Raw genomic sequence first — 20264 nt, forward strand, 5'->3', positions numbered from 1 at the left:
AAAAAAATAGAAGGACATTTTTCACATTTGCCCCCCCTCTTTTTTTTTTTTTTCAAAGGGGAAAAAACCTTCAAGGAAGTTAGGGAAAGTTTTCTAAGTGCTGAACTAACTACAAACATATAATTCCCTGGAAAAAAGCTTTAGGATCCTTCACACTGTATTTGTTCCTCTCTGCCTCCCCCACTATTAAGATTCTCAAGAATTGTGAAGATTTTTACCAAAAACCTACCTGTGCCCTTTTACCTTGCCCTATAATTTCCCATGTTCAAACAGCAGCAATATTGTATACTTATACTGTAGTGACTTACAATGTAAGAAATCCCAGCAAATCTGTGAAATTCAAAACACTCAAGATCTTGATCTCATTTACACTACAGTAACCTCAATGCAATATTTCTTACTTCAAATTAATCCTGAAGATTAAAATTTACACTTATAGAATCATAAAATGGCTTGGGTTGGAAGGGACCTTTAAAAATCATCCAGTTCCAGCCCCTCTACCACAGATAGGGACATCTAACTAGATTAGGTTGCTCAATGCCCCATCCAATCTGACCTTGAACCTGACCCACTTAATTGTATTAAAGATGATCAAGCTCACAATCAACATATAGAGGTAAAACATGTGCATGCATTAGTTCAAATAATTTTTTATTCTCCAGTTTTTAAGTCCTTGAAATAGCTATGTTGCCCATAAAAGCATTCACATGAAAATAAACTAAGCAACTAAATCTAAACTTAGGTTTAGCTTTCATTAAGGTGCTCCTGATTTCAGCTGCTAGCTCTTTCTGATCCTACAAACACTGACAGAAAAAATAAGCGCAAAAAACCTCCCCATACCCTGAAGTTCAATCACACTGAGAAATCAAAATTTCAGTCTTGCCAATGCCTGGAGGTAAAAAATAACCTAAAGTCTTGGTACAGTGCATTCATTGCCATATTCCAAGTTTATTAAATATCAAAAGGCAACACCTTCTGAAAATAACACATAAACTTTGTGTCAGGCACATTTCTAAAATTTCATAAAACTCAAGTTCATAAGACTTAATAGTATTTCTTGTCAGATGGGGAACATTGTTTTATGACAAACTGCAGTTTGACTCACAATGTCATAACTTGACTTTTGTCTAGTCATGTACAAAGAAAACAATCACAGATATTCTACCCAGATTATCTACAGAAGCTACCACTTACTTTTCTTGCTCTACCCAAATTTTACTTTCAAAAGCCCCAAACCAGCATCCTTAAGTCTTCAACATATGCAACTTGCAACTAGAAATTATCTTTTTCCAGAAAGCCTATTTATAGTCTGCAGCCACAGTATGAAATATTTGCAGAAATCATTACATTCAGATATTGTGTAGTTTGAGACTACCTGATCATGTCATCAAATAATCAAACGCTGATGTATCAAAGACGACAGAGAATGCCTTTGCAGTAGACAGGAAATAGTAGAAGAGGAGAAAAGTCTTACCTTTTGCTTTTTTTTTTTTTTCTCTAAAATAATATATCCAGCAATCCGTTACTAATGGGTAAAGTCTCTTCTCTCCAAAGATAAAGGAGCAGTTCAGGCTGTCACTTCAGGATCTCTGGACGGCAAGTCACACCAAATAAGCTTCCCACCAGATAATTATACAGATCTAGAGGGCTTCTAATAAATCACACTCAACTATTATGCACAACTTTAAACCAATCTTCATTTTTCCCCCAAAACCTAAATCTCAAAATTTTGCATTCAATTTTGAATACGATAGATTGGGTCCGGATTGGTGGATATGTTACTTCAAGAGAAAATAAGTCAACATGTAAGAAGTTTAATTTCTCCAGTGTACCCATACCCACCATTATTAATGGGCAGTAAAGACCAGTGACTTTAACAAACAGGATATAAAAATATCTAGCAATACAGGTTTTTTCCTAAATTCAAAATAACCAAATCTCCTTTTTAGAATATTCAATGTGTAATTTTTCCAACAAATCTAACAGCAATATTTTAGACATCTGGATAAACCTTCTTATTGTCTCAACATCTAAGAGTTCAGGCAGAATGCCTTTACATTTTCTATCTGCATCTGCAATGCTCTAATGGATAGAAGATATTCTGCCAAGAGAGTAACAGACATGAATTCCTAATGAGGACTGAAGCTGCTTGGCTGTGTTTTCTAGATTTCAACAAGTGTTACTCTACTGAGAGTCATACCAAATACAGTCACCCCTTAATGAATTCTGGAAGTTACAGGTGGTAGAACGAGCACCAAAATTCATTTTTATTATTACTTTCTTCCCTCCTTTTAAACAAAGGATGAAAGCCTCTAATGAACCCGTGTACTATCATTTGTTGTTACTGAAAGAATTTACCCCACCTAAGCAAACCTTGCACGACTGATCTTAAACATTAAGCGCATACCCACTGGAACCAGTATGCGAAAGCAGTTGGTAGCATACCCACATGCAGTCTTATATTGACAGAAGATTGCTGTATGCAATTATTTTGCATAAAATCTCCCACTGTTTTGTACTCACTCTACCACATCCTTTCATTGTGCCTAACACCTTGTATTTTGTCACCTAGACTACATTTTAAGAGTTCATTCAATATGTCTTCAAGTAACTTTCAATGCCTTGTACAGCAACAAGGTACGGTGAGTAGTACTTGAATTATTTTCTTTTTTTTTTTTTTGAGTACCAGAAACCATGCTGGAAAATGCATGTTGTCACAGCACGTTAACATTTCTAGCAGCCAAGTTGAGGACAGGACAAAATTTCTTCCTTCACTTTTTCTCAGCTTGCCAAAGACAGTTACCAGCATCAGTTTTCTAACTCAACAGATTATTCCTCTAGATCCACCTGTCTACATGTTCTGAAAACCTAGAAGTTTTTAAATTGCTGAACCCTCGACAGGACCACCACTACATGCTCATGATACTCCACAACATTCTACCAGTTTCTAAAAAGCTGCAAAAATTATGTAGTAACAGCACTGAAAAAAAGAATGATGTTTAGGTTTTTCTCTCTCAACTCTAAATGTAAAATCATACACAAACATGAACATACTAAATGTCTTCAGAGAAACAATTACATGCTCTGAGAATACCTATATTAAATGAATGTCTACAATGATCAAAAAAAAAAATGCAAGGATGGCTATAATGAGACTACAATAAGCAAAGAGAAAACTTCCAGCAGCACAAGAGCAATGAACTTCAGGTATTAAGAGGAACAGCGTAACTTCAAAAATATGTAACAGTGGGCCAAAGAGGGACGGTAAGCTCTTAACCAGAAGCATGTTCTGTAAGACCAGTTTATTTGTTTGTTCCTCTTGACAACAAAAACAAATCTAGGAAACAGTGCTTAGCAAAAGTAGGATTGGAAAAGCATACTGCTTTGCAGAAATATTTGACTACAGACAAAGAACGAGTTGCAATGGTAACAATGTCTCATTTAATGGACTTTTTTTCTTCAGTGGAGGGATTGGTGGGTGCCCCATGAAAAGCCACTTTATCAGTAACAAAACTTAATGATGATGGCCTCAAAAAGCGAAGCAAAAAATCCATTCGTGTGCTCCACATGAAACCCAAGGCCATCAGTATTAAAAAACTCAGAAAAAAAGGGAGGGAACAAACAGAAAAGCAATATGATGACTAAAGGAAAACTGAGGTCCTAAATTCTGCCCAAAGATCTAGGGTATCTTTTGGGTTTTTTCCCTTAGTTCAGCAGATTACTCAGCTATAAAATGTCTCCTTCCTATGAGCTGGACATACACTACCAGGAAATTGCCCCATACAAAAATGGAGCTAGCACAAAACAAGGTCTCAAAAATAGGCATTCATAGCAAAATTTGCCTTTTCTGTGACACGGGTATTGCAATATTAATGCTGAGGAGGACACACTAAACCACACAAACAGAAGAAATTTATGAAAATATGAAACATTTTGCCTTTATAATTTAGAACTGGGTTCCTTTCTGTGACAAATGAACTAGTCACATAGTTTATATGAATGCATGAAAAGGGCAGGTAAACCCAGAAAGACCTTTTAATATGGAAGCACAGCAGCTCATTTACAGCTGGACACCACCATGTGTATCACAAAATAGATAATTAAACCCAGAATGGGCAACCACATAAAATGAGTCCACTTGCAAGCAAAAGGGTGACAGGACAGGGAAATATCCTTCAACAGAGTAGTTCTAACGCAAAGGAGACCTTTATGCCTGAGACAGTCCCCAACTGCCTTTCAATTTAAGAAAATACTTTTGTTCTTTGACTAGAAATGTAAGAATATAGCAACCTGCCATATATTTATTACTTTCCTCTGGTCATTATATGATTATAGTGTTCTTTTACCCTACCAAAAGTAAATTTTCCATCCTTTTGATTATCACTTTCCTAGCTAACCTTCTTCACTTTTCTTAAAAACATCCTGAACAGCAGTTCTTCAGACAACAGCATACAGCTGTACTATTTCCATTACTGCCTTTTACAGCTTTCCTCAAAAATCCTGACACTCATTTATTTTTTAAATAAAACACTGAAAGACTAGGTATTTTCAGCAAGTTCTCTAAAATGACAGATTCCTTGCTTTTATGCTAGAACTCAAGTATATTCTCATGAGGCAACAGAAATTTCATTTGTAATTTAGGTTTTGGGAGATAGTTTGTCTGCAGTAATCATCAAGAACAAGAGGTCCCTAATCCAAACTCTGACTTGAAAAAATTTGGCTTTTCCTAAAAGGTGAGCAATTAACATTTGTAAGAACAGCTAAATGCATCAAACAGAAATATTTGCTCTGTTTTTAAATGACTGTCATAAAACGATTAGTAATTGCTGTTCTTGAACCGATCAAGACAAATATCCAACAATTCCTTAAGTGTTTTTGTATCAGTAGATTTCAAAAGCTTGTAAAAGAAAAGAAGCAAGCAAGGAAAGGGGGCTAGTTAATTAATAGGTTGCTATCACAGACATTTACATACTTGGCTACCTCATGTGAGCCCTGAAGCCTATATTCAGCATAAGTGACAGCGGAACAAAAGATGTTACAAAATTCTACTCAGACCACAATTATCCTCCATTCAAAGCCCCCAGGAACAGACTGAGAAACACAGAGATAAAAAACAAACAGAGGGACTGAAGACAACGCTAGGAAAAAATGCTGACATGACACACATTGAGCCATGACGATTAACTACTGCAATCCTAGCCTGTGTTTCATTCTTTCCTTTAGTATGACCAGACAGTACAGAAAACAGCTGGTGAAACAACACATATTTAACACAAATTATTATTACTAGAACTAATTGTTTTAAATTTTAGGGCTCTAGCTGTAACCAGCCTAGCCAAAAACCTGGGATACCAACTTTTACTGACTTTGCTAGGTAACTCTGACAGACTCAAAAGTACTACTGGTATTTCTGAGCTACGCCCACCTCTTTTAAACCCAATGTCTCTAAAATTGAGTTTCTTTGATCTGGATCAAATAAATATACAAATTACCCTACTGAAGGACTTTCCTTCAAGACCAAAGCTTGCCATTATACTTTAATGAATATAAAATATTTCATTCCAAAATGAGAAGACCTAAGGTACAAGTTTCCTCTGATGACTGTTTGTTTGTTTGTTTTTTATTTTATTCAGGGGTTAGCACTTAATATTAGATCAGTTGCTGGAACAATCATATCTGCAAACTTTCAGGGATCTATGATCCTTTTGCTATGCTTCCAAGAGCATGCTAACCTCACTCCTTTGAACAAAGGGTATGATAACCTCAAGAGCAAGTTTCCTGTTGTTATTCACTGTCTCAGTCAGAAATTTTCCCACTAAACTACACAGTTCAGTATGGAAAAAAAGTCTAACCTTATTAAAAAACTTTTTCACATGCAATGCGCTATTTTTACTCTCTAGGTTTTGAGCTTAGTTTTGTTTTCTGTCATAACTACTGTTATAAGCTATGCAGAAGAAGTAACTTCTGGAAGACATCACTGTAACAGGAAAGTATTTTTTAGTAATAAAGCTGCCTTAAAATAAAAGAAAAAAAAAAGACACAAGAGATTACCTGAGAAGAAAGAGAGGAGAAGGAAGTGAAGAAAGAGTGACTAAAATCTGGTAGGGTTGGGGGGTGGGGGAGAGGAAGGCATAATATGCCACCTAAACTTAAAAAAAAACCCTAATTCATTTTCATATCCTACATGGAAGGAGAACTTCAGTCTGAAGTAGCATGGGTGGGACTTACCATCAAGTGATCCAGGACTGACAGCTATGAACTGCCCCAACTGTATCCATAAGAGGATGAAGCAACTCATTAATAACGGATTGGTGGATATGGGAATGATAAACACTACTATACCTAGAATTGCAGGTACAGATTAGGGGGAGAAAGAAAGAGAAAGTTAGAAAATACTATGCAGGAAATACAGTCAGCTCAATGGTCCTGCATTCCTGACTTCCTTATTATTATCAGAGAGGTTAACCATAAATAGTCACTGACTGTGTTTCAACTGAATTCTGTTAGCAATACCAGCTCTTATTCAAGCACAGAATGCACCATCAGGCATGATTCAGTTTAGCGTGGAAGTGTAAAGCATGAGGCAAAGTATCTCACTGTTACAGTGTAAGCAGCTCAACTGGAAAATGCACAAAATATTGAACTTCAGCACTATATAGTTTTACACTCCCCTACCATTTATAGGTTAAAAGCAACAGGGACAGAGAAGCAATAACGGTATCTTCATCTGTTTTCATGACAGAACAGGACCTTTGGGCATTATTATTGCAAAGACAAAGGCTCAGCTCACTGGATACTTCTTAAGAAATCCTCCTGTGATAGCATTTTTTCAATTAATATATTGTATGAGGAAAAATAAATAGGATTGCTCTTAAAATAAGGGATGATATATCTTACAAGGAACCTTACCTTGAAAGGTTTGTCCCCACTGTGTGTCAGCATATGCCTCTGCAACCAACTTTGACTTGTTGAAGGTGTATTATATACTTTGCAACCTTTCCACAAGCAAACAAACACCTAATAGAGTGAAAATGTGGTAAGTTTACGTAAGTCAAAGAAAATAGTAAAAAAACCAAAACAAAACAAAAAAATCAGATTAGCAAAGAAGCCTGTTTTCACAATAAAAAGTACTTCGAAGAATTCTGAACAATAACCATTTATTTTGCAACACACTTCTCATATCTCACCAAGGAAAAAATAATTACAACCACAACTATTTAAAAAAGCAGGTCACTAGAATAAAATATCAAAAACCAGATGCTCCTGCAGATAAATACAATCAAGAGTGACATCATCCACTGTAAAGAGTTTGTGTTTGCTCTCAATATCTGTATCCACCAGATATGGAGAGAGAATATTTTTAAATAACAAATTTACATTTTCTGGGTAGCAGATATAGAAACAAAATCATTTACTCTCATAAGCAATTAATAATTTTATTATTTCAACATGAAAAAGTAAAAACTGTTAATTACAATACAGTTATTTAGATACCAGAGTTTCATATTACGGAATATTGGATATATCCAGTTAGGGCCTTATACTCAATTCCTGATAAATAAAGTTACAATTTCTCATAGGATTCAAAATCTATGGGTGTTTTGTGATTCCAGTGTACAGATCAGTCACACGCACAATAATGCATTAGGGGAGTAGAACTTACTCATGCTGCTTTTCTCTCTCCTCTCATTGTGTCTATCTATAACCGAGAGAATAAAAAAGCACAGTGAACTCGCCTTTCATTAGAATTTCCTCACCAGGCCTGTGTGTGAAGGGAGGTATAGCCTTAATTTGTAGCAGCAAAATACAGTCCCCAGGAATAGCATTTTCCATAATACAGGTTTTCAGAACTCCGGGAAACTAATTGGATTTGAGTTTCTTGTTCTCTTTTGGAGACTAAAAAACTCAGTCTTCAAAAGATTGTATTTTCAAAACAAAAGAGCAGCCACAGGAGTGCTACATACTTGCTGTATAATATATAGATAACCCAGCTTACTAATACAAAGCTGGAAAACCCTGCATGTCTATATGACTGATCCAGACGTACTGACAAATAAGGTTCAACCTTTGGTGTCTGCTGCTCCTCAATTTTGAGATCCTTCTGAAGCCATAAAACTGGAATTTCTGAGATTCCTGGCTCTGCAACAGCTCCATAACTGTCCCAGTGTTTCCATCAGCAAAGGAGTATTACTATGAAGTTACAGGTTGCGGAAATGTAATCCCTCCAAAAAACAAGCACTTGGTTTTACAACAACCCACCAGAAGTCCAGGCAAGGCTTCTTGGGAACCCTTGTCAAAAGGTTGAATCCAAAATACTTCTGTAAAAAAATTTCTGAGAAGTAAAACTATTTTGTCAAAAAGTTTCCTGGGTTCTTCATGGATCTATCTGGTTTGGAACCTTTATCTCAGAATTAGCTTGAAAATACACATTTTTAGCATGCAAGGATGCTTATCACATTGCTTTTAAGTTCTCAATGAGCAGTTATTACCCCCACTTTTCTTCAAATTTATAGTCATTGTAGTTAAGTAATATCTGAAATCCAATCAAAACCACAATGTAATTTCTAATACCACTTAAACACCTCACCAGCAGGTGGCAGACAAATCCTTGAAACAAAAGAGCCAGGATCGGTCCCCTTCCACAGCATCAAGTTGAAGAACTTTTTAAAAAATAAACCAGCTCCAGTAGGGGTATAAAAAGTGTGCACTGAATGCAACAGTTATTAGACACTTGGTGCTTCCAACCTCCTCCTCTTTCAGAAAGATAAAAACAGTCTAACATTTTGTAAATGAAAATATCCACAAATCATGTCACACGGAATGTAAGTGAACAGAAATACAATACAAAAAAAAACCCAACAAAAACCAAAAACAAACAACCCAAAAAATTCTGACAAATCTTCCAGTCCCTTTTTAAGACATGAAAACAGGTCATGGATGGGATAACAAAGATCCCCAGAGATGCAGTTATGTGAAAGCCCACAGAACACCAATACACCTCATCCATTTCAGTGTTTCATCCAGGCTTCATATAACACTTCTATAAACCTATGAACAGAACTACAGAAATCATCTCATGGGTGACTAAGAGCCAGCTCATGGGATGGATGATTCTGCTTAGAGCTCAGACTGAAAAAAGACACCAAATATGAAGCTGAAAGTTCAATCAGAACACCAGAAAACATTAGCTAAATACAACCGGAGTCACGGCTGTCTCAGCAACACAATTACTTAATAAATTATTTAAAGTAATGCAAACCAACATTTTATTTAACTCTCTTATTCACTCAAGATAAAGTGCAATGGCCTAACATTTTACTTCTGGAGAACTGACAGGACAAAAAGTCAACAGACAACGACTATTCTGGGTTAGGATTTGATATTAGCTCTCCAAGAAATTATAGAGCTGCAACATACAGCGCCAAAAGCAGGCAGACTGATTGTGTTTGATGTAAAGGTAGTTTACATGACACATTCCAGGTATCAAAGGTAATTTGGAAGGTTGGGGAGGGGCAGGTAGTTAAGTTCAGAGTTGGAATTACTCTACTGGAAGATGTTTTGAAACATTACAATTGTGACACCCACAGAAATTACATCATTTGACCAGGGATTAGACTGAAATATACATGATTATACATGTACCTCAATTAAAAAAAAAATACTAGATGCAACTATATTGAAGGTATACTTGCCATCAGTACTACAGACAGAGCTGTTTTGGTAAGACTGTACTCTCAAGTCAATGAGTCTTACATGTTCACTATTATACATTCTGTATATATTTCACCTCGAGTGGGACTCAATTTGTATAAATAATCAAGATATGACTTGACCTGAGTTCACATGCAGTAACATGCAGGCTAATAGTCTTAAGAAAATTAATTCCAAGTATAAGCACTTAAAGATATACCAACGGCTTCAGGATGCTGAGAAGTTAGCATATCTATCAAAAATGTGATAGCCTCAAATCATTTATTAAAAAAAACTTACTACATTCTTAAAGTCAGGCATTCAATTAGAAACACAGAAAACCTAATCAAGTGAACTATGCAAAAGACAACAGTTGAATGGCTAATATGAGACTGCTGAAGGCCCAACCTTAGTTGCCACTAGCTACAGAAATTATACTTTAAAACATAAAATTTGCTACTGTCATTAAAGAGTAAAATATTGGCAACTAAGAAAGAGGGAGAAAACAAAAAGTAACACCAACCCCTCCTCGTTGACCATCCACATGTATGGAGCGAATGTGATCTGCCAAATCTGGGCTGGAGCTGAAGCAAGCATGGCAGTGGTCCCAACAACAGTTATAAGCAATACTTTTTGCAGAGGAGGCAGGAACTCCTTGTCCATTCATCATAACTGGAGTTGAACGCCCACTGGAAATTGTGCTGTCTACATCCATAATAGTGCTGCTTATGCTGCAAGACAAAAAAAAAAAGTTCATATTTGTTGCACGTTAACAGAACAAATAAAAATCGTAGCTCTTTGGGGTTTTGTTTCAGATATATTTAGGCAGTTTGAAAAGGAAATCTTACACAAACTTACTATTTACTGTGGTTCATCACTTTAACTATAATAAATGTACAGTCAGGAAATAGTTACTATTACTTGACAGTATAACTTCTTCTGGACACTCACAACAAAAGGGAGGGATGGAAAATTCTCTCATGCATTGACTCGTCATAAAATTAACCCTCATGTGATTAACAAAGTCATTTTTAAGCTACATTAAACAGCGATTCATTATTTTCATTTCCCAGGAGAGAAAAGAAAAAAAGGGGAAAAAAAAAAAGACGACACTAGAATATGTATCTAGCCCAGCATCCACTGCTATCACTAGATCCTTAAAAAGAATGCAGCACTGAAGTTCTACAGTAGGTTTAAGGTACTCCCACACTTTCCCCAGCATGGTGCTCATCACATGCACGGTCTAAACTAATGCTTTGTGTTCTGTTTTTTAAAAACTTTCCAGAGAAGCCAGGAGCAGCAGTGGGAATACGCGGCCAGCAGGAGTCATTTTCATCAGTCGTTCTGCTCTGTATCTTGGCAGATACAGAGCCAAGTACCAAACTGGACCAGAAAAAAAGTTGCAGAGAATGTGCTCTTTCCATATATAAGCAAAAAGTATGGAGACAGATGGCTGTTCTTCCTGGATAAACATTAAATAGCTACTGATATACCTTTTTTTACCTTGTGAACCTGTTCACTGCCTTTTATGCCCTTTATGTTTTTGTCTTCCACAAAGCCACAGCATTACAGAACAGCTCATCTTTGAAAGGACCTCAGAAGATCAGGTGGTCAAATCTCCTGCTCAAACATGAGCAAGTGACATCAGATTGCTTGCGGTCTTGTCCGTTTGAGTTGTTAATGAGCGTTCTCAAAGGCTGAAGTTTCTGCTACCTTTCTGAACAATTTTCCCAACATCTGATTAACCTTGCTATGGGGGACGGTGAAAATTTCCCAACATCTCATCAGAATTTCCATTGTTGCAACTTCTGGCTGTTGCCTCTCATCCTTGGCAGCTGTATGGCTGAGATGACTCTGGCTCCTCCTTTCCTAAACCTTCCTATCAGGTCACTGAAAACAGCAATAATCATCCCCTTCTTATCCTAAAACTGAAGAAACACCATCTCTCAGCCTCTCCATGCATAGCATTTTCTTCAACCTTCCAACCATCTTGGAGACCCTCCACCAGATTCTCTCCAGTATCTGGGATGAGTTCCAAACTGGACACAGTAATCCAGACATAGTCTTAATGGTGCCAAGTAGAGGTGAAGAATCACTTCTGTTGACCATGTAGATACACTTTTGCTAATACAGCCCAGTATGTACCAATAGTTTTTACACAGGTGTCTTTACATATTCTTCCGAGCAAAGTGCAAGAAAAAAAACAAATCTCATTACATTACTTTAAAGAAAGAAAATAATAATTTCCTATTCAGTTCTACTGATATTTATAATTTCCTAACTTTTATAATATCCCTTTTCTCCCCCCACCGCTTGCACATGATTTCTATGCTAAAGCACTCTGCTTTTAAAGGTATAGGTGCTGTTCCATATTTTTGACCATCACTGTTTACATACCCATTATTGTTATATTACACATTTTGAGTTGGATGAAGCAAAAACTACACGATTATTCAAAATCTGAAGATATCATTATCATGTTTGCTCTTTTGCTCTAAAAGCCTTTACTAGCAATTTCTCACGTTATCTGTATCTTTTTTAATCACTACTGTGCTCGCAGCTTTTGCCTGTGATAGATTTTGAAATCATCAATAGACATTTGCCTTGTTCACATTCCCCCCACCCACCTATCATGTGGATTCCACGGCATTTATCAATAAAAAATGTCTTGCCTTAGTCACAGATTCCCTTTAGCAATGCTTTCCAGTTAAGGTTTAGTTTTAACTACCCTGAGTAATTTGGTTTCATGAGCAAACTCTGATCTGAGAGATACCAGCAAGGTAAAATTTGTGAAAACGCTGACTACCATATCCCAAGCACAAATCCCTTAAAAATCTTCTTCCAACCCATTAGTCTCCTCCTGTTATTAAAACTGACCAATTATTCTTAGGCCTTTGTTTTCTAAGTTAAAAAGAAAGTTTGAGACCTTTTCAGGTTTTTTTGCTTTAATAATTAAAGCATATTAAATGCATACTTTCTAAATGCTATACAAATACGACATACTTTCCCCCTCACACTCCCAAATTTCAAAAATCTAACAATTTACTAGGCATGACTTCTACCCGTGAAAGTCATGGGCTCTTTGCTTCTAACCAGCATTTTTCCATGTGCCCACTATTTTTATTTTCTTCCCTTTTCTACACCCTGAATACACACAGCTTTCCACGATCCCTCCTCCCCACCTCCCCAACTAGCCTTGGTTCCTTTCATGACATACAAGCTCACAATCTGCAACTAGCAAATAAAGAAAAAGTGACCAACAGAAGCCTATAGATGTGGTTTTGAATCTGTTCCATATTGCTGCCTTTCCCAAAAAGCTTTTTTTATATTGACCAGAAACTAAAATGCAACTAGCACTGAGCTGAATCTACCAGTCCCAACAGCATTAACAGCCACTAACTGCAGCTACTGGTAACAGCAGTTTAGGATCCCTCTATGAAATTGTCAGAAGCTTTAAGCATAAAACATGTTGCAAGCCATCCCAATTTTTCCATCATGCCAGGCCCACAATAGATGCAACTAGGAGACTGACATCCCCTCCCTTCCTCAGCTGATGCCTAAGCCAAAAATTATTCCCAAAAGTGAAATCTGTAAAATTGTGTTATGAAAGCAAAGTGATGATAGGAAAACTGAATAAATAATTAAATGTGACCCCACATACACCTCAGTTTGAGTTATCCAAATACAGTTTTCTCAAAATCAGTACTTAGAAGTAGGTTTGAATGCATACAGGTTGGCACATAGCCTGACTGCTTCTGTCACATACAGTCATGTTACACAGATCAGTGCTTCCAACAGGAAGTTGCTTAACCAAGGATGGCAAAGCACTGCAGATACAGCACTCATGCAATACCTGCCTCAGACCGTTGCATGTGGGTAAGTAATCCTAACTTCTCACAGCTGAAAGTTACCAAAGTACAGTATTTCATAAGTAGGAGCCCAAACTTCCAAACTATTTATAGTCAGTCCAAGTTTCTACATCTACTGACAGCATTAGTACCATTCTCAAAACCCCCACAAATAGGCACAATCAAACTTCCAACTAAGAAGAGGTATGGTGCTGGTGACCACAAGGACAGACTACGAAGGGGTATTTAGCATAGTTCTCTCAAGGGTTGCCTGGTTTTACAGGCTGGTCTTAAGCGGGAAAGCAATGAGAAAACAACATAGAATGAGTTCTGTGAAAGAATTTGGGGAAGGGGGATAGAGCACATTCATGCAGGTGTGTGTGGTTTCTCCGGTTCACAGGCACGCAATCGGGTTAATTTCTTTAAGCACAGATGAAAAAACCTCAAACTGATGAACCTGTAGCATGACAGTTTATTTCATATTGCAAATGCAATGCAACATACCTTGACCACCTTATGATACAAAACCACAGGTCTCTTAATTTTACAGCCTAAGAAATGCAAATACTTGAGCTTTTTTTTTTTTTTTTTTTTTAAATGTGCTATCCTACCTGTAGGAAATGACTCTTGTTTTTGGAGAACAATATGTGAAAGTCAACTAGCAATACTGATCCAGCAAAAGGTATTCTGGTAAGTAGAGTTATTAATGATATAAGAAACCAGTAACACTTAGAAAGCTGATTTAGTTATAATAGTTTATGTGTTTGCTTGGTTTGGTTCTAATAGCCTAAGTGTTTGCTAAGAGCTAAAAGATTAGAACTGTATACACGATAAAAAATTTAGTATCAGAGGAACTGGAATAAAAAAAAAGGTTGTCCATAGCACTTAAACCAAGCAGTAGCATATAGAATTTCTTGGAAATTGAGGAGTAAGTGCTACATTGGACTATGATTCTATAATCTACTCAAGATATAGTCTAAAAATAGAAAAAAAAAAAACAAAGACAAAAAAACAAAAACGTAATTCAAATCCAGTTGAGTGATAACAGATCAGTATTTTATTTAAGAAGGAACGCCTTCCTTTCTTCTAGTTTGAAGAACTTCATTTAAGACATCAAAAGAGTACAGACAAACATTGCTCTAACAGGACCTAGAGAAATAGCTAAACTGCTTATAAAACAAAATGGCCAGGAGTCACACAACAAGAGATCACTGTTTTCTGATGGTTCTCTTGATAGGCTCTGCCAAAATGCAAGAAACTCGCTGCCCTGACACATTCCTTCCCTAGAAATAACCCATTAAAATGAAAATATAACATGATTTTTTTTTTCTCTTCTGTGCCTCCAGAACCAACATATTTCAGGTGATCAGGTGCCTCATAGTACTGACAACCTAGAATTAGTTTTTGTCTTTCTCACTTAGCAAGTTCTGGGTCACCCAGGAAAGAGATAAAGGCTGCAAAGAGGATCTGAGAACAACCAGTAACATGTTTCCTCTCTGTCATAGTACCCTGTACAGCTCAAGCATGTGTACGTTTTCTCTAGTCTTCCATATACTGAGAAAATATCAGGAAGCTTTTCAGATAAAAGTTTGCGGTATGTCAGAGAAGATACTGACTTGGGAGGTCTCTTGCCCTTGACCTGCCATTTCAAGATGAAGCAGAAAGATGATGGTATGTTCTATTGTCAGAGCTGTGGCTGCTGCTAAGTCTGCAAAGACTTAACTGCAACACTGCTTTTGTCAGACCTGCTGATTCACCCACATTCTGTTTTCTTAGGATTTCAGAAAGGGTGTGAGGGTAAGACATACCAGTGGGTAAGATGTGTGCACACACTCCACCATCTTATCTAGTCCACTTGAGTCTTTTCCTGACCAAGAGTAGAAGCACATCAGCTCATCCAAGAAGGGCTGGACTGCTAAAATAGTCTCGCTGTGTATTTTTCAATCTATGAATAGGGCTTTTCAATCCAATCTGACTTTCTATCTGCTTGGAGTGATCCAAGAGAGGGAAAAGTTCCTTAACAAAGGGAAGGCAGTAATGGAAATTACATCCTTCTGCTTTCTCATCTGAAATCCACAAAGCCTGTTAAGTGGGAAAGTAATAATGTGTATCAAAGAGGAGAAAACAGAACAAAATAAGGAAAACCTAGACATTCTGGCAAACTACTGGTAACAAAACAAAGACATTGAAACAAATTTTTAGCTAAATAAGTTAAAGCAAGTTTTTCTGCCTTTTGCTAAGCCCTTTTTCCCCAGCCGGGAGATCTGTTTAAATCCTGACTGCCACTATCAAAGCAGAATGACACGAGTAGAACTTAAGCGCTTGTGGCATTCCCCTATTGCTAGTGACAGACAGGTCTGGGTTTGCTCCCAAGCTGTAAGCAGGCTCCAGCTCCATTGTAATGGATCTATAGACCATAGCCTGATGAAGAACATTAGACATTTGAGTTTCAGAGAGTTCAACTCAGGGGTCATCCCAAACAATAGAGCATCAAAAACAGTCACTGCTGGAGAGAGCTTGCATACACAATGGCTGTTTTTAAGAAGCACCATTCAAAAGTCCGACTAATTACTAAAATTTAAAACTGTTACAGCAAGAACAACATAGTCTTCGAGCTTATGTTATCCCTACTTTCATCCTAATCCGAGCACCAGACTCAACTTGAAGTAAAAATCACAGCTCTAGAGGCAAGAACTGAATGCCTTTCAAAAATTCCTTACTAAACCCGCACCTCATTTCACCAAGTCTGCAAACACTGGCAAACAGCGCCTTCCAAATGCAGCAAGGCAGAACTGAAAACAGTCTTCTCAGAAGAGTCAGACCTTTTCCTTCCTCCTCCAATTTTTCCCTCTACCAAGAGATCAACAGCTTTGAAATGATACTGACATTTAAAGTGTGATTAATTAGCAACAACATTAATGTAAGCTTAAATAGAGGAATCATTGCCTCAAAGGCACTGTTTTGAGTCTCATTTTTACCTGTACCTACTTCACCTGCAGCTAGAAATAATACATCTTCATAATCAAGACGATTAAGATTCTTTTAGCATCACTTTCATGTTAAAAGGTTAGTACCTCTCCAATCTATACCTGCATGTGAACCAAACGCGCCTAGTTGGTTAAACCCAGTCCAAACTGTATTTAAAAACAATCCTGAAACCAAAACAAAAAATAATAGCTAAAAACTTATAAGAAGCTGCAAGTCATTTTCACTTTATAGAGAAGAAAAAAAGTTCTTCAAGCATTTAAAGTACTGGATTATTCTTTTCCTTTAAGGATCTGAGCAAAATTAAGCCAGTGCTGGAGTCATGTAAATATGAATATTTTCTATAAGGACTAAAAAAATCTCCAAATTATTCCCAATTTAAAATGCACAAGTTTCAAACCACAATTTACCACATGCGCATTTGGGCACTAATTGTTGCGTACATTTAAATGCCAATGAAAATATAACGAGCCTGTGATTTAATGCATTAAAGAAAATGGTGTATCACACATCATTCCTGACACACGCTTGGCTCTCCAAGGAGATCAATTTCCTCTCTACTGCAAGTAATCCCTTCCATTGAATTTAATTAACAGAACGCTCAAAATTTTTTCTTTCCCTTTTTTTGTTAATCTTTCAGAACAACAGACAGTAGAAGTCTAGAAGGAATATCAACAAAAACAAAAGAAGAACAGTATAATTTCATTTTTACTTTCCATGAAACCCCATTAGCAACTGTCCACTTGAAGTAATGGTAGAGCCAGGCACCGAACACATGCACAAAAGCCCAATCAATTTGCTATTATACTTTAATGTCTGCTAAACATACTCCCTCTAGACCTTAACTGAAGTAACCTTCCCTCAGGCAAAATTCAGACCTAACAGATGGGCCTTATACCATGCCCTTGAGGGTCAACAAGCACTACTTCAGTCTGATCAACAGGAGCTCATTTCAGAGTTACAGTACCTCCACCGAGAATGCTTAGCTTCCAGTCCCCAGATGTTCAGAAGGTAAGAAAAGGACCCAGCTGATTTCAGCTAACACCAAGGGAAATGGTTGTGACAGATCCTATCAGAAATAACCTCATCTTGTAAAGCATCAAATTAAAAACGAGCAGAGATTTCAGTGAACACACATTGCAGGGCTGCTAAAATCAAAACTACTGAGTAGCCATCAAGCTGCACTCTACACTAATGCGAGGGAGGAATCTTAAGAAACAGTTTCTTCTAAAGTACACAGCGATAATCCAGTCATAAAGCATCAAACCACAAAAGACTGCCTCCAACTAGATGAAAAGCATAATTAACATTCAAGAATCCAAATACTATGAACCGCACTAGAAGTAGGTGAATATTTTAAGGATTAAAAAAAAAAAAAAACAAACCTGCTAGTTTCTTTAGCTTTTACTAGTCAGTGAAATACCCTGTCATTTCTGCATGGAGCTTCAGCTCCATTGTTCCAATACATATGAGGGAAGCTTAAGAAAGCAAGCTGAACTGTAACACTCAGATAAAACAAACTCAGAATAATGGAAACACTGTGAATGACAGTCATTTCTTACAGCAACTTCAAGGTTAAAACCTAGAATACAACAGAAAAGCTTTTACAACATGGAAGAGCAAATCACAACTGGGTACTAATCCCAAAAGAAAACAAACAGCATCAATAGGAATCATTCAATTACAAACGCCAAGTCAAAACAGAACAAAAATTGAAAGGGGGAAAAAAATGACATGCCTAGTGACATACCCCAGCACCTCATTATTTTCATTTCATAGGAAATGTCAAGAGTGAAAACAAAAACTCCACAAGTTTCTATATTACTCTATTCCTCTCTAAGGGGTGAAAAACTCTGGTGTACAGCTCCGGCCAATGGACTAGTTCCACAAAAAAAACAGCCACCTAGCAGTTTTACAGTTTTTTTGAGGTCACCAAATTCAAAGTGATTTACACTCACTATTTCCTAATGTAATCAATAGTCAAGTGAAGATAAATCCTCACAAAGCTTGAAAATTATCAAATTATCAACCCTGAGTTCCCACCACTGATAGAAAGCTTCTCCTCCTGTCCTAGGAATTTTATCTTTTTTTATAAAATCTCCATCACTTCCAAACATTGGAGCCACTGTATCTTCTCCAAGAAGCATCACATGATTAACTTTTACTTTTTTACCTTCCACCCAGCAATACAAACTGCAGACCAAAGCTGTTAAAAACTGAAGTAGGACAAACATCATTTCCAAGAGCTGACAATTTCAATGGTACAACTGAACTTGATACAACTGATTAATAACAGAAACTGCTACATTGGCTCCTAAATGAAAGCAGAGGAAGAATAAATTCGTATGTTTTTGTATCAAGATTTAACTTTTGCTGACCTTCAACGAATATTAAGCAAAATTTAATGCCAACCTCTTTCTGAAGTTACTATCAAAACATCTGCATCAGGGTACCAGTATACAACAAAATTCCATGCTCAAGGCAACTATACACAGGTGTCCAAGCAGATTTACTCTTTGCTTTATGCTCTCCAAATGATCGTGCAAATTTAACAGTGAGATTAAAACAGATCCGAAGAAAAATGAAGAGTTCACAAAACATGAGCAACCACTATGAGTCAGCAACAGAGTACGAAAGTTTAATGTTGCCTGATCTTTTTTGTTCCTCTCCCCATCTTTGGTGAATTTGGTAATTTATGATGCGTCTATATTGGTAACAGATATACTGCTACTACTAAATTTCCATGATTTCTCAATTTAATTCTCCAAATCAAACATTTATGTTCCACAAGCAAAACAGTTTGCCTTATTTTAATAGATGTAGCTTGGAGGTGGCATGGAAATGCCATAATGCTTTAGAGCTCCTACAGTTTCTTTTCATCTAACCAGCAAGTAATCCAGAGAGAATCTTCAAAGTAGACAGAAAACAACTTCAGCTACACGCATTTCTAAGGGTTTGGTTTTTTTTTTAACGATTTTCCTGAGAAAACCATTTGTCTTTAATTTAAACAGAAAGTATCCAAAATAATTTCATGACTGATAATGATCAGTTTCTGAATTCAGGAAAATCTACCACCAGTAAGAAAAAAAAAAAAAGTGTATGCAGATAAACCACCATCAAAACAAAAACAAAACCATTGCAGAACACTAAACTGCTGCCAAAGAAAAAAGATAATTCATATCGCAACAAGAAATTAGAATACCTGGATCAAAACAATAAGCCAGAACTACGTGAAGTGAAAGTCCACTACTGTGTTTTAAAGGCAGTATCTTCTGTTCACATCTGCTCTTGCAGCTCCTATCTACAAAGACCCCTGATATCAGACAACACAACTGACTCCATGGCTCTTCAGGGGCAGGGGAGGAAAAATAGCACAGGCAAAAATTGCATATGTCGGCAAAGATACTTTGTGAAAGTGAGGGAGAATCAACCTGGCAAGTAAGAGATATAATAGTAAAAAGTTAAGAAGGATAGAAAAGGAAAATAGCAGTGTTTGGTGGTCTAGTATTTTCCAGAAGCACCTTCAGGTTCTTGAAACCTTTAAGTACAGGCAACGTTAAGGCAACTTCTAGATAAAGGAAAAAGGCCACGATTTCCAGGACTCCATGATTTAAGAAAGCACCTGCTCACTTGGAAGCACTTGTGCTTCTGAGTCACTTAGGCATTTTTTTGGAAATCAAGCTTATGCTTTACATAGTAAGTTAGTCTAACAAAAAATTCTCAAAATGAAGACTCAAAAAG

At 36.9% G+C, this 20264-nt stretch overlaps 1 protein-coding gene across 4 annotated transcripts in view; it reads right to left on the reverse strand.

The window, feature by feature from the left end:
• The window catches only part of AEBP2 (AE binding protein 2), a 54231-nt gene that overhangs the window by 24881 nt on the left and 9086 nt on the right, over positions 1-20264 (reverse strand). For all 4 annotated transcript variants that reach the window (XM_068401055.1, XM_068401053.1, XM_068401054.1 and 1 more), the window contains exons 2-3: positions 10214-10421; positions 6910-7017 (exon numbers count right to left, since the gene is read on the reverse strand). In XM_068401055.1, coding sequence (XP_068257156.1) covers positions 6910-7017; positions 10214-10421 — 316 coding nt within the window. The remainder of the gene's footprint in view (positions 1-6909; positions 7018-10213; positions 10422-20264) is intronic.

The sequence above is a fragment of the Nyctibius grandis genome, chromosome 5 (genome assembly GCF_013368605.1).
Source record: "Nyctibius grandis isolate bNycGra1 chromosome 5, bNycGra1.pri, whole genome shotgun sequence".
NCBI classification, from domain to species: Eukaryota; Metazoa; Chordata; class Aves; order Nyctibiiformes; family Nyctibiidae; genus Nyctibius; species Nyctibius grandis.